Here is a 15,841-nt window from a genome sequence, read left to right on the forward strand (position 1 = left end):
GCAATTTCATTTATTTATCATTATATGACATTGTTTTCAGGCGCTTATAATAACATTAGTTGCTTTCAGCACAGCCAAGCCATTTTCACCCACTCATAGTTCCCATTATCATATATCTAGCCTTGCTTCTTTGTTGGCTTATTATAGTTCATCGCTTTGTCTGCCTTTCCTTTTCCCCCCGCTCTCACTCATCTCCAACTACCCTAACCATCATCAGCATAAATACTATCTTTTTCCAAGCAGCTATCAGTTCTGAGGATGTGTCACTGGATTAGAACCATTAACTCTGTTTTTCTTCCCACAGATACCTGCTGAGTTTCTCCAGCAGTTTCTGGCTGGGTTTGTTTCAGACCTCTGGCATCTACTGTTCTTTGTTTTATTTTAGTGTTTCCCTCCTGGTGAGTTCTGTAACCATTAATATTGCTGCATCTTCAGTTCAAGCATATCAGAAATAACTGACTTAAAAGGGCTATGTGCATAAGTTGAAAACTTTCAATTTAACATTGGAACAAAATGGGTTTTAATTGTCCAGGTGCATGTTTGAGTAAACTGATCTTGATGTGTAATATTAAGATTTATAAGTAGCAATTGCACTCTGAAAGGGGGGAAAACACAATTCTGAACTTGATCTAAAAGGGAAATAGTGGAAATCTGAAACCAAGACAGAAACTCAACAGTATCTATTGAGAGAAATAAAGAGTTAACATTGCGAGTTCAATTTGATCCTCCTTCAGCAACAAAAACAGAAATTGCTGGAGAAAATCAGCAGGTCTGGCAGCATGCGAAGAGAGAAAAAACAGGAGTCGAAATGCTAACTCTGTTTCTCTTTGCACACACACACATGCTGCCAGACAAATTGAGTGTCTCCAGCAATTTCTGGTTTTGTTTGTTTCAGACCTCCAGCATCTGCAGTCCTTGGTTTTATTTCAGTGTTTTCCCCCTGCTGAGTTCTGTAACCGTTAATATTGCACGTTCTTTCGTTCAAGCACATCTCCAGTAGCTTGTGGAAGTGATCAAGCTTATGCTGGTGACCAGCACCTGGATGATGCACTGACCCTGCACGGATTTGCTGCTGGGTCTCGCTTTAAGAAGAACTCCATTTAGGGGTTGGATGATCGTAAACTGGCGGCGGCTGTTCTCGCGAGAGGTGGGCCTTGGAGATGAGAGTTTGTGATGGCGACGGTGCCGGGGAGGGTCAGTGTCCGGGCAGAGCTGAGGTGAGGCGGAGGTGAGTGCACATTGTGGCCGACATTGCCGTGCTCCGCGTGCCAAGTGTCGTTCTCGGTGTTTCAGTCACGCTCTCCGGCTAAATCCCGCCCCCATCTACCCCGCGTCCCCAATCCCATCCCCCATCCACCTCTGTCCCCACCCTCTCTCTCCTACCCCCACCCCCATTCCCCCCTCCCACCCCCATTCCCCCCTCCCCCATTCCCCCCCCCACCCCCATTCCCCCTCCCCATTCCCCCTCCCCCCCCACCCCCATTCCCCCTCCCCCCCCCCCCCCACCCCCATTCCCCCTCCCCCCCCACCCCCATTCCCCCTCCCCCCCCCACCCCCATTCCCATTCCCCCTCCCCCCCCCACCCCCATTCCCATTCCCCCCTCTACCCCCATTCCCCCCCCTCCCCCTCCCCCCCCTCCCCCCTCCCCCCCTCCCCCTCCCCCTCCCCCCCCCTCCCTCCCCCTCCCCCCCCCTCCCCCTCCCCCTCCCCCCCCTCCCTCCCCCTCCCCCCCCTCCTCCCCCTCCCCCTCCTCCCTCTCCCCCTCCTCCCTCTCCCCCTCCTCCCTCTCCCCCTCCCCCTCCCCCTCCCCCCCCTCCCCCTCTCCCCCCTCTCCCTCTCTCCCTCTCTCCCCCTCCCCCTCCCCCCCCCTCCCCCCTCCCCCTCCCCCCCCCCCTCCCCCCCCCCCTCCCCCCCCCCCCTCCCCCCCCCCCTCCCCCCCCCCCTCCCCCTCCCCCTCCCCCCCCCCCCTCCCCCTCCCCCTCCCCCTCCCCGATTGATCACAGCGGGCCAGCCAGCATCCACGGAGGGAAAGCAAGCTAACACTGTGCTGTTCGATGGGGTTGGCTGCAGGTTAGCCAGTCCCCAAGTACCTGTTTGTACCATGCCCAGCTGCTCATACTGTTTTTTTTTTGCGTGGTGTTTCAACACCCCCTGGAAAGTCCTCCAACAGCAACTCCACCAAAAATGAAATTCAGATGCTTGAACCTTTCACATAGAGGCATAGAGATGCGCAGCACGGAAATAGACCCTTCGTTTCAACTCATCCATGCAGTCCAGATATCCCAATCCAATCTAGTCCCGTTTGCCAGCACCTGGCCCATATCCCTCGAAACCCTTCGTATGCCTTTTAAATGTTGCAATTGTACCAGCCTCCACCACTACTTCTCGCAGCTCATTCCATAAATGTACCACCCTCTGTGTGAAAAAGTTGCCCCTTAGGTCACTTTTATATCTTTCTCCTCTCATCCTAAGCCTATGCCTTCTAGTTCTGGACTCTCCCACCCCAGAAAAAGACCTTGCCTATCCTATCCATAGCCTTATTATTTTATAAGCCTCTATAAGGTCACCCCTCAGCCTCCGCCTAAGCACTCAAGGGAAGACAGTCGCAGCCGATTCAACCTCTCCCTATAGCTCAAATCCTCCAACCTTGCGCCATCCTTTTAAATCTTTTCTGATCCCTTTGAAGTTTCACAACATCCTTCTGATAGGAAGGAGACCAGAATTGCATGCAATATTCCAATAGTGGCCTCACCAATGTACAGCTGCAACATATGACCTCCCAACTCTTGTACTCAGTGCTCTTTCCAATAAAAGAAAGTATACCAAACACCGCTTTCACTATCCTATCTACCTGCATTCCATGGTCTCTTTGTTCAGCAACACTCCCTAGGACCTTACCATTAAGTGTATAAGTCCTACTAAGATTTGCTTTCCCAAAATGCAGCACCTCACATTTATCTAAATTAAACTCCATCTGCCAGTCCTCAGCCCATTGACTCCTCTGATCAAGATCCTGTTGTAATCTGAGGTAACCTTCTTCACTGCACCTCCAATTTTGGTGTCATCTGCAAAACTACTAATTTTACCTCCAATGTTCACACCCAAATCGCTTATATAAATGATGAAAAGCAATGGATCCAGCACCGATCCTTGTGGCACTCCACTGGTCACAGGCCTCCAGTCTGAAAAGCAACCCTTGACTACCCCATGACTTTTACCTTTGAACCAGTTCTGTATCCAAATGGCTAGTTCTCACTGTTTTCCAAGATCTAAACTTGCTAACCAGTCTCTAATGCAGAACCTTGTCGAATGCCTCACTGAAGTCATTATAGATCACGTCTACCACTCTCCTCTCATCAGTCCTCTTTGTTACTACTTCAAAAAACTCAAATCAAGTTTGAGAGACATGCCACTAACAAAGCCATGTTGACTATTCCTAATCAGTCCTTGCCTTTCCAAATACATATTAATCCTGTCCCTCCAACAACTTGCCCACCACCAATGTCAGGCTCGCTGGTCTATAATTCTTGGCTAGTCCTTACCATCTTTCTTAAATAGTGGCACCATGTTAGCCAACCTCCAGTCTTGTAGCACCTCACCTGTGACTATTGATGATATAAATATCTCAGCAAGGGGTCCAGCAATCACTTCCCTAGCTTCCCACAGAGTTCATGAGTTCACCTGATCAGGTGTTGGAGATTTATCCACCTGTTTGCATTTCAAGACATTTAGCACTTGCTCCTCTGTATTATGGACATTTTTTAAAGATGTCACCATCTATTTTCCGATATTCTGTATCTTCCATGTCCTTTTCCACGGTAAATACTGATATAAAAATCTCGTTTAATATCTTGCCCCATCTCCTGCGGCTCTACACAAAGGTTGCCTCACTGAACTTTGAGGGGCTCCATTCTCCCCCTAGTTACCCCATTGTCCTTAATGTATTTGTAAAAACCCTTTGGGTTCTCCTTAACCCTATTTGCCAAAGCTATCTCCTGTCCCCTTTTTGCCTTCCAGATTTCCCTCTTCACTATATATTTACTGCCTTATACTCTAAGGATTCACTCCATCTATCCTGTCTATACCTGACAAAAGCTTCCTTCTCTTTCTTAACCAAACCCTCAATTTCTTCAATCATCCAGCATTCTCTCTGCCTACCAGGCTTTCACCGTAACAGGAATATACTGTCTCCGGATTCTCGTTGTCTCACTTTTGCAGGCTTCCCATTTTCCAACTGTCCTTTTACCTGTGAACATCTGCCCCCAATCAGCTCTCGAAAGCTCTAGACGAATACTGTCAAAATTAGCCTTTCTCCAATTTAGAACTTCAACTTTTAGATCTGGTCTATCCTTTTCCATCACTATTTTAAATCTAATAGAATTACGGTCACTGACACCTCAGTCACCTGCCCTGCCTTTTTTCCCCAAGAGTAGGTCAAGTTTTGCACCTTCTCTAGTAGGTATATCCACATACTGAATCAAAAATTTTCTTTTACATGCTTAACAAAATTCTCCTCCATCTAAACCCTTAATATTATGGCAATCCCAGTCTTATGTTTGGAAAGTTTAAAATCCCCTACCATAACCACCCTATTATTCTTACAGATAACTGAGATCTCCTTACAAATTTGATTCTCAATTTCCCTCTGACCATTTCTTATTTCTTATTTCTCAGTTCCACCCAAATAACTTCCAGGGATATCCTCCCTCAGTACAGCTGTAATACTATCCCTTATCAAAAACGACACTCCTCCTCTTGCCTCCCTTTCTGTCCTTCCTGCAGTATTTGTATCCTGGAACGTCAAGCTGCCAGTCCTGTCCATCCCTCAGCCACGTTTCTGTAATTATGATTTCCCAGGCCCATTCTTTGAACCCAGAGTTCATCTGCCTTCCCTGTTAGGCTCTTTGCATTCAAATAAATGCAGTTTTATTTATCAATCCTACCTTGTTCTCTGCTTTGTCCCTGCCTGCCATGGCTGTTTGACTAGCTTTTTTTCTCAACGGTACCAATCTCCGATTGATCTCTCTCTTCAGTATCTAGAGATGTACAGCACAGAAACTGACCCTTTGGTCCAATTCGTCCATGCTGACCAGATATTCTAACCAAATCTAGTCCCATTTGCCAGCATTTGGCCCATATCCCTCTAAACCCTTCCTATTTCATGTACCCACCCAGATACTTTTTGAATGTTGTAATTGTACCAGTCTTCTCCACTTCCTCTGGCAGCTCATTCCATTACATGCGCCACTGTTTGAGTGAAAAAGTTACCTCTTGGGTCTCTCCTAAGACTTTTCCCCTCTCATCTTAAACCTGTGCCCTCTTGTTCTGGGAGAAAGTGAGGTCTGCAGATGCTGGAGGTCAGAGCTGAAAATGTGTTGCTGGAACAGCGCAGCAGGTCAGGCAGCATCCAGGGAACAGGAGAATCGACGTTTCGGGCATAATTCTGAAGAAGGGCTTATGCCCGAAACGTCGATTCTCCTGTTCCCTGGATGCTACCTGACCTGCTGCGCTGTTCCAGCAACACATTTTCAGCCCTCTTGTTCTGGACTTTCCCAGTCTAGGGAAAAGGCCTTGTCTATTTATCCTAACTTCAAGTTTTTCTTTTATTGCATCCATAGATAAACTGGAATCTTCCCATTTCTTTTGCTTAAGTTTCTGTAATGTAGTGATTTGGTGACGTTGTCAATCTGTTCATCAAACCTCTATCTACAGTATTATTGTAGACAATTGACTTGTTGATGTTTGTGATTTGTTCTCATGTTTGTACTGATTAAAAGTGAAACTTGCCCCTCTCTGCCATTGTTAAAACCTTGATTGATGTTTTAACAAATACTTTTATTAATTAGACCAACTTTGTTTTTGATATTTTCTGAGGCAAGTCAATTGGAGTCAGAAATTACAGCCTTAGGCATAGACATTAGAAGTAACTCCTGCTGGGGGAATATTAAATTAATGTGATACACCCACCAAGTAAATAGTTACATGTAGATTAGATGGAATTTTTTTTTCACTAATACCTTAGTGACTTGCATTAGAACAGGTCATTTAAGGATCAAGCATAGGTAGTTCAGTTGCTCAAACCACTCTGCCATTCAATAAGATCGTGGCCAATCTAATTTTAATCTCAAATTCACATTCCAGCTGATCCATAATAACCTTTCACCCTCTTGCTTAACAAGAATCCATCTACTTCTGGTTTAAAAACATTCAAGGGAGGTGAGCACACTTGCATTTATGGTTACTGAAGGGAGGGGTCATCAAGTAATACAGCACGGAAATGGCCCTTTGACCCACCCATCCATGCCAACCAGGTTGGTCCCTTTTGCTATGTTTGGCCGGTATCCCTTTCAACCTTTTTTACCCATGTACCTGTTCAAATATGTTTTCAATGTTGTAACCGTACCTGTTTCCACCAACACTTCTGGCAACTTGTTCCATATATGATAATACCTTGATAGGGTAAGGGAACCGTGGTTTACTACAGAAATTACATCTCTTGTTAAGTGGAAGAAGGAGGCTTATGTGTTGATGAGACAAGATGATTCAGATGAGGTGATGGAGAGTTACAGATCAGCTAGGAAGGATTTAAAGAGAATTAAGAAGAGCAAAGAGAGGACACAAGCAGTCTTTAGTAAGTAGGATAAGGCTTTCTATTGGTATGTGAGGAATAAAAGGATGACTAGGGTAGGAATAGAGCCCGTCAAAGACAGAAGTGGGAAGTTGAGTGTGGACCCTGTGGAGGTTGGAGAGGTGCTAAACGGACATTTATTGGTTTTCACTCAGGAAAAGAAGAATATTGTAGAGGAGAAGAATGAGATATTAGACTAGAAAAGATCGAGGTTAGTTATGTAGAGGTGTTATCAATTCTAGAAGGAGTGAAAGTAGACAAGTCCCATGGCCTGGATGGGATTTATCCAAGGCTTCTCTGGGAAGCTAGGGAGGATATAGCAGAGCCTTTGGCTTTGATCCTTGAGTCGTCATTGTCTACAGGTTTAGTACCAGAAGATTGGAGGATTGCAAATGTTGTGCCCTTGTTCAAGAAGGACAGTAGAGATGACCCACGTAATTATAGACCGGTGAGCCTTCATTCTGTTGTAGGAAAAATTTTGGAAAAAACTGAGAGGGAGGATTTGTAATTATCCAGCAAGTAACAACTTGATTGCAGATAGTCAACATGGTTTCATCAAGGGCAGGTCGTCTCTCAAACCTCATTGAGTTTTTTGAGAAAGTGTCCAATCATGTAGATGTGGTAAGGGCAGTTGAAGCGGTATACATGGACTTCAGTAAAACCTTTGATAAGGTTCCACATGGTAAGATGTCGGAGAAAATGCAGAGGCATGGAATTGAGGGTGATTTAGCGGTTTGGATTAGAAACTGGCTTTCTGAAAGAAGGCAGCGAGTGGTGGTTGACGAAAAATATTCAGCCTGGAGTCCCGTTACTGGTGGTGTGCCACAAGGATCTGTTTTGGGACCACTGCTGTTCGTCATTTTTATAAATGCAGGCATAGATGGATAGATTTGTAAATTTATAAATGATACTAAAGTCGGTGGAGTAGTGGACAGTTTGGAAGAAACAGGTTGCAGGGGGACGTGGATAAACTGCAGGATTGGCTGAGAGGTGGCAAACAGAGTTCAATGCAGCTAAATGTGAGGTGATTCACTTTGGGAAGAATAACAGGAAGGCAGAGTACTGGGTCAATGGAAAGATTCTTGGTAGTGTGGATGTGCAGAGGGATCTTGGAGTCCATGTACATAGATCCCTAAAAGTTGCCACCCAGGCGGATAGTGCTGTGAAGAAGGCATACGGTGTGCTAGGTTTTATTGGTAGAGGGATTGAGTTCGAGCCGTAATGTCATGCTGCAACTATACAAAACGCTAGCATGCCCGCACTTGGAATATTGTGTACAGTTCTGATCGCCCCATTACAGGAGGATGTGGAAGCATTGGAAAAGGTGCAGAGAAGATTTACCAGGATGTTGCCTGGTGTGGAGGGAAGGTCTTATGAGGAAAGGCTGAGAGACTTGGGTCTCTTATTGGAAAGAAGGCTGAGAGGATTTGAGAGAGACATACAAGATGATCAGAGGATTAGATAGAATAGACAGCGAAAGTCTTCTTCCTAGGATGATGACGTCAGCTTGTACGAGGGGGCATAACTGCAAATTGAGGGGTGATAAATTTAAGGCAGATGTCAGAGGCAGGTTCTTTACGCAGAGTGGTAAGGGTGTGGAATGCCCTACCTGCCAATGTAGTTAACTCAGCCACATTAGGGAGATTTAAACAATCCTTGGATAAGCACATGGATGATGATGGGATAGTGTAGGGGGGGACGAGCTGAGAATAGTTCACAGGTTGGTGCAACATCGAGGGCCGAAAGGCCTGTTCTGCGCTGTATTGTTCTATGTTCTATATGCACCACCCTCAATTAAAAAAGTTGCCTTTCTGGTCACTTTTAAATCTTTTCTCTCACTTTAAACCTATGCCCTCAAGTTTTGGTCACTCCTACCCTGGGGAAAAGACCTTGTTTCCAATTCCCTTTTTTTTCAGGAAGAGCGTTCCAAAGATACTCTGTTTTCTGAAGTGATTTCCTCTTGTCTCTCTTTTAGGCACGGTGGCTCAGTGGTTAGCACTGCTGCCTCACAGCATCAGGGACCCGGGTTCAATTCCCACCTCGGGCATCTGTCTGTGTGGAGTCTGCACATTCTCCCCATGTCTGTGTGGGTTTCCTCCGGTACTCCGATTTCCTCCCACAAAAGATGTGCAAGCTAGGTGAATTGGCCATGCTAAATTAGCCGTAGTGTTAGGTGTATTCGTCAGGGGTAAATGCAGGGGAATGGGTACGGGTTGGTTTCTCTTCGGAGGGTAGGTGTGGACTTGTTGGGCCGAAGGGCCTGTTTCCATACTGTAGGGAATCTAATCTAAATGGGCGATCCCTATTTCTTGATTCTTTGTGTTCTCCACATCCTTGTCAAGACTGCTCTAGAATTTATTGTTCTGGACACAAATCACTACTTGCTCTTCGAAACTCCAGACTTTGCTCATGAGAGAACTCTTTCATTTACGTATTGGTTGGTAAACCTTCTCAGAATTGCTGCTAGTGCATTGACATCCTTCACTGGGGAGACCAATACACTGTGCCGTACTCCACTTGTGGGCTCAACACCTCTCTAACTTCAAATAATTGTTGGTCTTGCTAATGTTGATCTTCCTTTGTCTACCTCCTGTGCAGCCATAACCTTGTCTGCCTGTCACTGTCTAAGCACCCTACGGTCTGTATGTCCTTGTTTGCTTTAATCTGCCCATACTGCTTGCAAAACACAGCTTTTCACTGTACTGAGGTATGTGACTACAATAAATCAAATCAAACAAGTGTCCTGTATAACTGAAGCATAACTAAATTATTGTGTTGAAGTCCTCTTATAATCCTATAACCTTTTAGTAATTTAATTCTGTGCCCACATGCAATCTTTTGTGATTCAAGTATGAGGATACCCAGATCTCTCTGCATTTGAGCCCTGTAATCTCTCAGCATTTAAATATTGCACTTTTTATTTTTCTTTGCAAATGGATAATTTCAAACTTTCCTGCATTTTACTCCACTTGCCAGATCTTTGGCCCCATCATATAATCCAACCATATGTTTTTGTAACCCCCTTGTGTCGTCTTCACAACATACTTTTCTAGCTTTGTGCCATTAGACAATATGATAACCATACCTCCTGTGCTTTCTCAAATTATTTATGTAACTTGTAAACCGTTAAGATTCTAGCACCAAACCCTGTAGTACAACAATTGTTACATTTTGCTAACCTGAAAAAAAAGACTCATGCCTATTGATTTCCGTTGGTCAACCAAAATTCTAACCGTGCTAATATGCTGCCCTCTATATGACTAACTTTTACTTTCTGTAATCCTGTTTGATGTGGTACCTTATGCGTTCTGGTAATCTAAGAACAGGGGCATCCACCAGTTCCTAATTATCTACAGCATGTTCTCTAAACAATTTCAGTGGATTTGTCAAAGCTAGTTTCCTTTACACAAAAGCAAGCCTGATTTCTTTGAACTAATGATCTAAATGCCTGTTATAATGTCTTTACAAATAGTCATTGGGAGAATGCTATCTGCCAATGTAATAGGATCATCCCTGAATCAAGGGAACATTGGAAAACTACAGTCAATATCTCAGCTATTTCATTAGCCACTCTTAAGACCCTAAGATGAAGGCCATCAGGACCCAAGCACTTGTCAGCAATTTGCTCAGTACCACTTCTCTGGTAATTTTCCTGAATTCCTCCCCTCCTTTCCATTGCCTTATATTTTTGCTGCTCTGGGAATGAAGTTAGTATAGTACAGGACAGGACCAGGCCCTTCTGCCCATGTCTGTGCTGACCATTCTAAACTAATCCCATTTTGCATGCATCCCAGGGTCCCTCTCCTTCTATTCCCTGACTGTTCACATGTCTGTTGAAGTACCTCTAAAACATTGCTATTGCATCTGTTTCTACCACCCCCCTTGACAGGCACCTTCCACTTAACCTTTGTTTTACAAAAAATATGCCACGCCTGTCCTTTAAACATCACCCCAGCCCCCAATCTTATATTAAGAGTCTTAGTATTTTCAATTACCACCGTGGGGAAAAAGACTCAGTCTGTCCGCCCTGTGCATGTTTCTCATAACTTTATATACTTCTGTCAGGTAAAACCCTCAGTGGTCTAACACTCTATAGCAAAACCAATCAAAGTTTGTCCAATCTGTCCTTATTGCTAATACATCCAATCCAGGGAGCAGCCTGGTAAACCTCCTTTGCACTCTTTCTCGTGTCGTGTCCTTCCTGTTTGGCGATCAGAATTGCACACAATACTTCAAATGTGGCTTAACCATAGTTGTTAGGTGTATTCTCTACAGTGAAGACTCTTGCAAAATACTTGTTCCATTGCCATTTCCTTAGTTGAAGAATTAATAATACAAAATAACTTTCTATAAGATTAAAACTCATCTTGTTAAATCGTTTTCTTTTTAAATATTTATAGAAACTCTTATCTATTTTTATATTTCTGAATAATTTTCTCTCATGCTCTACTTTTTCATCCTTATTTTTAGTCATTCTTTGCTTTTATATTCTGTCCATGCAATGACCTTCTTTACACAGTGACTGGCATTCACTGAAATTATGATTTTAGTCATGCACATCTGTGTTCTGAGATTTGTGAAATTTTTGCTAAAACTGACAAAAATACTTAAGTCAACATCTTGAATTAAATGCATACTTGGAACTAGATCACTGCACTGTCACTGGATCAAAAACGTGGAATTCTCTGCCTGACAAAATAGATTGTGTATGTCTACATTGTAGGGACTGCATGGTTGAAGAAGGCAGCTCACCATGTTTTCAGATCCAATTTAGGATGGATAATAAATGCTGGCTCTTGTTGATAGTGGGTTCCCACTCATTACACTTTATACTTTTGAAAAGAATAAGCTTCCCCTTCACCCTCTTGCAACTTTTGCCCAAAACTGAAATCTAAGTCTTCTGGCCCTTAGAATAGCCGACTAGAACAGTTTTCAATACTTGCATGAATCTGTTGTCATCTTGTACGCTTTATATCTTAAATTTCCTTTCAATCCCCTTCACTCCAAACAGAACAACCCAACTGTAAATCTCACATCTTTGGAACCATTCTGGTAAATTTCTCTTTGCACCTGTTTAGAGACCCTTGTATCCTTTCTCAGCCATTGTAAACAGTTGTGGCCTAACAAAAGTTAGATTGTATGACATAGGAATTGAAGTAGGTTAGTCAGCTCATCCTGTCTGAGGATGAGGAAAGGCTGAGGCACTTGGGGCTGTTTTCATTGGAGAGAAGAAGGTTTAGGGGTGACTTGATAGAGGTGTACAAGATGATTAGGGGTTTAGATAGAGTTGACCATGAGAACTCTTTTCCACGTATGGAGTCAGCTATTACGAGGGGGCATAGCTTTAAATTAAGGGGTGGTAGGTATAGGACAGATGTTAGGGGTAGATTCTTTACTCAGCGAGTCGTGAGTTCATGGAATGCCCTGCCAGTAGCAGTGGTGGACTCTCCCTCTTTATGGGCATTTAAACGGGCATTGGATAGGCATATGGAGGATAGTGGGCTAGTGTAGGTGAGGTGGGCTTGGATCGGTGCAACATCGAGGGCCAAAGGGCCTGTACTGCGCTGTATTTTTCTATGTTTCTGTTTCTATGTAAGGCTTATCATCATAGCGCTTAAATGCTATACTGATTGAAAAATCTATCTTGGCCTGAATACAATTAATGACCCAGCCTTAAACCCGCTGTGGTAAAGAATTCAGTGAATTCAGTGACCTGAGTGTGGAAAGAAAATCCTCATCATCCTTGTACTACATGGTTGAACCCTTACTCTGAGTGTGTTTATGGTCCGAGACTGTTCCATAAGTGAAAACAACCTCTCAGCATCCACCCTACCAAGCCCCTTAAGACTCTTGTGTTTTAATAAGCTCATCTTTTTTCTTCTGAGCCCAACCTATACAATCTCTCCTCACAAGAAAATCCCTGGGGTTAAGAGTGAATCTTCTCTGGACTGCCTCCAATGCTAGACAATCGTTCCTTAGAAAAGGGAACCGAAAATGTTCACAGCATATTAGATATGGTCTGACTAATGCCTTTTATACTTGAGCAAGATGATTTTTATTCTCCACATCCTTTGGAATAAAGGCCAATAATTCACTTATTGTTCCTATTGTTGGCTTAACTTAGTATACTATCTTTTTGTAATTCATATTCAAGGGCTCTGAATCCCTCATGTGACCTCTTTCTGCAAGTTTCTCCATTTTAAATAATATTCAGCCCTTTTATTCTTCTTACCCAAGTGGATAACTTCACATTTTCTCATTTATTTCATCTGCCAAATTTACGCTTACTCACTGAGCCTATACACAGCTCTCTTCAGACTTTTATTCTCACCACTTATCCTCCTATCTATTTTTGTTTCACCTGCAAACTTGTCTGTAGTACATTCACTTTCTTCTTCAAGTCATTAACATATATTGTAATTAATTCTGTCCCTCCAGCACCTCCTACTGTGGCACTCCACTAGTTAAATTTCTATCCTGAAAATGCTCCACTTTCCCAATGTCAAATATTACACTAACTTGTTACTGTTAGATCCCGTGCTGATATTGCATTACTTTTATTTTTTTTTAATCAATTTTGGTTTGGAGTTATGATCTGGGAATTGTGAACTGAGGATGACTTGTGGACTTTGGGACAGCTTGTAGTAAGAGGGAAGGAACAAACCAAAAAATTGCTTGTTTGTAAGGCTAGTTGGAGGCTAATTCTTGATTAAAAGGTTTGCTGCAGACAGTGAGCCAGAGAAGACTATTGTGTTTAAACAGATAGCCAACTTCTATTAACGAGATCAGTATCTGGGAATTGGTTCTGGTAAGTTGGAAGAAACCTTATGTTCAAGCAGATGGCAGATGTTGGATGGTAATTGAGGCCTCTGTGAGGGGGTTGGGAGGGAAGGATGTGTGTGGCGTGGGTGATGAAGACAATCAGTCTGTCACTCGGAAATGGAATTGAAGTTTTATTTTGAATGTTTTCTGGGGAGATGAGCTTGGCTGCTGACAACACAGCATGAAGATTTAACAGCTGTCTGCCTAATCTCCTGCACCAGCTGCCAGAAGCCGAAAGAGTAGAAAGTAGAAGGATTGTTATGTATACCTGAGTGAACTGAGAAGTGATGCTAATTGGCAGTTTTAGAAAAGTAACCAAGGAGTCCACATCTGGGCCTGTGAAGCAGTGCATCATGAAAGCCATTTAAGTAATTTGACCTGTTTTGCTGCTTTTATTTATTCCTTAGTTGCATTTGTTTGTCTATCTTGTGTGTAAATGGGGGCTGAAAACTCACTTGTTGGGATTAAAGCCGAGACATTAATTGATTACTGTTATTTAATTTTCTTCAAGTCTTTTTAAGGTACAAATACAGGACCTGGAAATTTATTCATTCACAAAGATTTGGGATTGGTTATTCAAATGTCAGGTGAGGTGCCATTAGTGATTGTTGGGGGTCTTTGTTTAATTTTACTGTGTTGTGAATAGAGAGGTCCAAAGGCTGATTTGGTTCGGCTGTCTGCCTTTGTGTGGTAACATTTCTGTTTTTGTTTCCCTCCATTTTTGCCAATGTAAAATGTTTAAATCAGTTTTCCAATTCTCTGGTATGTCCAAGAATTTAGGGATTTTTGGAAGAGTAGTACCAGTGCACGCATGATCTGTGTAGCTTCTTCCCTTAAAATCCTAGTGTTTAGCCCATCATGTCCAGTTGACATATCAGCCATTAACCTGTTAATTTGTCAAGCACTTTTCCTCTAGTGGTAGTTATATTTATTTCCTCCCTCCTCTCTTTTGCTCCTTGACTATTTGGTGTTTTGGGAATACTTTAAGGGTTTTTTACATTTATAAAGATTCAGCATAACCACTCTCATTTTGTACTCAACAGCTCTGTGTGAAACCCAAGAATCTGTAAGCTTTGCTAACTATTTTCTTAATGAGTCCTCCATTTTCAAAGATTGGTTTGAAAATGAACCTCCCAAGGTCCCTCAGTTCTTGCACACAATTTATATTTACTCTACCTTCCTTTTGTGGAATTGCATCAGTTCGGCCTTGTCTGTATTAAATAGTCTGCCATTCTGCTTGCTTGTCCATTTGATGCTGTAGGTGATTCTTTTCACTGTCATTGTTTCTTATTCCTCTTCTGTTTTGTTACATCGGCAAATTTGAAATTCTCTTCTGTATTCCAAAAATGAATAATTTGAAAATAGGAAAGCACTGACCCTTTGTTTATCACAACTCTGACCTTTCATTACAACTTGTGCTTGTCCTGAAGTCGATTTTTATCCAGTTGGACCTTCTATTCCATTACAGTGCAAAAGTTGAACTTCATTTTTAATATTGTGACTTTTTTTTATTGGTGCTTTGGGAATTTGGTTGTTCAACCCCACTTATCATTCTGTGATAGTTGTTAATGAATTTCCTTTTGGATATTTGGCAGAATTGTGAACTTGATTTTGAGTTTTAGCAGAACAGGCAGTTGAATATGAAGATTGGCAGAGTGTGCGAGTTATCTGCTCTGCCAAGTGTTAAAATGTAAATGGAATGTTTGTTTTCTGTCAACATAACAAGTGCTAATCAGTTGAGATGATTGCAGGCTGCTTCACAATTCAACTTTAGATACAATTGGACCTCCATTACAATGAATAAAATTTCCTTGCCTCGTGAGCCTGCTGTGTCCGGTTAAAGCACATAGACCTACAATCGCCCTATTATGTAAATCAACTGTCCCTGCTTTCCCTCTTCGGGCCCCACTGTAGTCCTGCCACTTTTTTTTTCTACAAACAATCTCATGTGCATAAATTGCTAGAATATCCATCAGTGCATTGGCTGGTACTAAGGAGTCTTTGCAGTTCTATCACAGGAGAAATAATTGGAGAATTTTCAAATAGAACAAACCTCCCTGATTTCTAATGCATCTGGATTTGCCACACAGCTATGAATGTGAACTGTGCTGAAGGTGACAATAAATTTCATGGTAACGTTGAAAACCCTTCTTCACTATGGAACATAATAGAGGAACGTGTCCCTCCAAGCGAGAGAAATGAAATCCGGAAGATTTTAGGAGCATCTTTAGTCGACCTCAGCCTGGACTTGCATGCAGAGGTGAGAACGATCAGTTTTATCTATCAGTGACTTAACCCTGGATAAAGCTGTTTGATTGGTCAGGTGTTTCTGATCTAACTTCACAAACTTATAGCACAGAAGGAGCTATTAGATCTAAATGGTGATGGCT

General features: G+C 42.8%; 1 protein-coding gene across 7 annotated transcripts in view; it reads left to right on the plus strand.

The window, feature by feature from the left end:
• The first annotated feature begins 1,125 nt into the window (after positions 1 to 1,125).
• ccdc24 (coiled-coil domain containing 24) overlaps positions 1,126 to 15,841 on the plus strand; it is a 108,548-nt gene continuing 93,832 nt past the window's right edge. For 2 of the 7 annotated variants that reach the window (XM_087990553.1, XM_043699074.2), the window contains exons 1-2: positions 14,018 to 14,038; positions 15,542 to 15,711. In XM_087990553.1, coding sequence (XP_087846679.1) covers positions 14,032 to 14,038; positions 15,542 to 15,711 — 177 coding nt within the window. In that variant the 5' untranslated portion in view covers positions 14,018 to 14,031. Of the gene's footprint in view, positions 1,229 to 7,942; positions 7,954 to 14,017; positions 14,039 to 15,541; positions 15,712 to 15,841 lie in introns of those variants that run through there. The other 5 variants (XM_043699075.2, XM_087990554.1, XM_087990555.1 and 2 more) reach the window with 4 other exon arrangements.

This window comes from Chiloscyllium plagiosum, unplaced genomic scaffold (genome assembly GCF_037043375.1).
Source record: "Chiloscyllium plagiosum isolate Xiang-an unplaced genomic scaffold, Cpla_swu_hap1 HiC_scaffold_9, whole genome shotgun sequence".
Lineage (NCBI taxonomy): Eukaryota > Metazoa > Chordata > Chondrichthyes > Orectolobiformes > Hemiscylliidae > Chiloscyllium > Chiloscyllium plagiosum.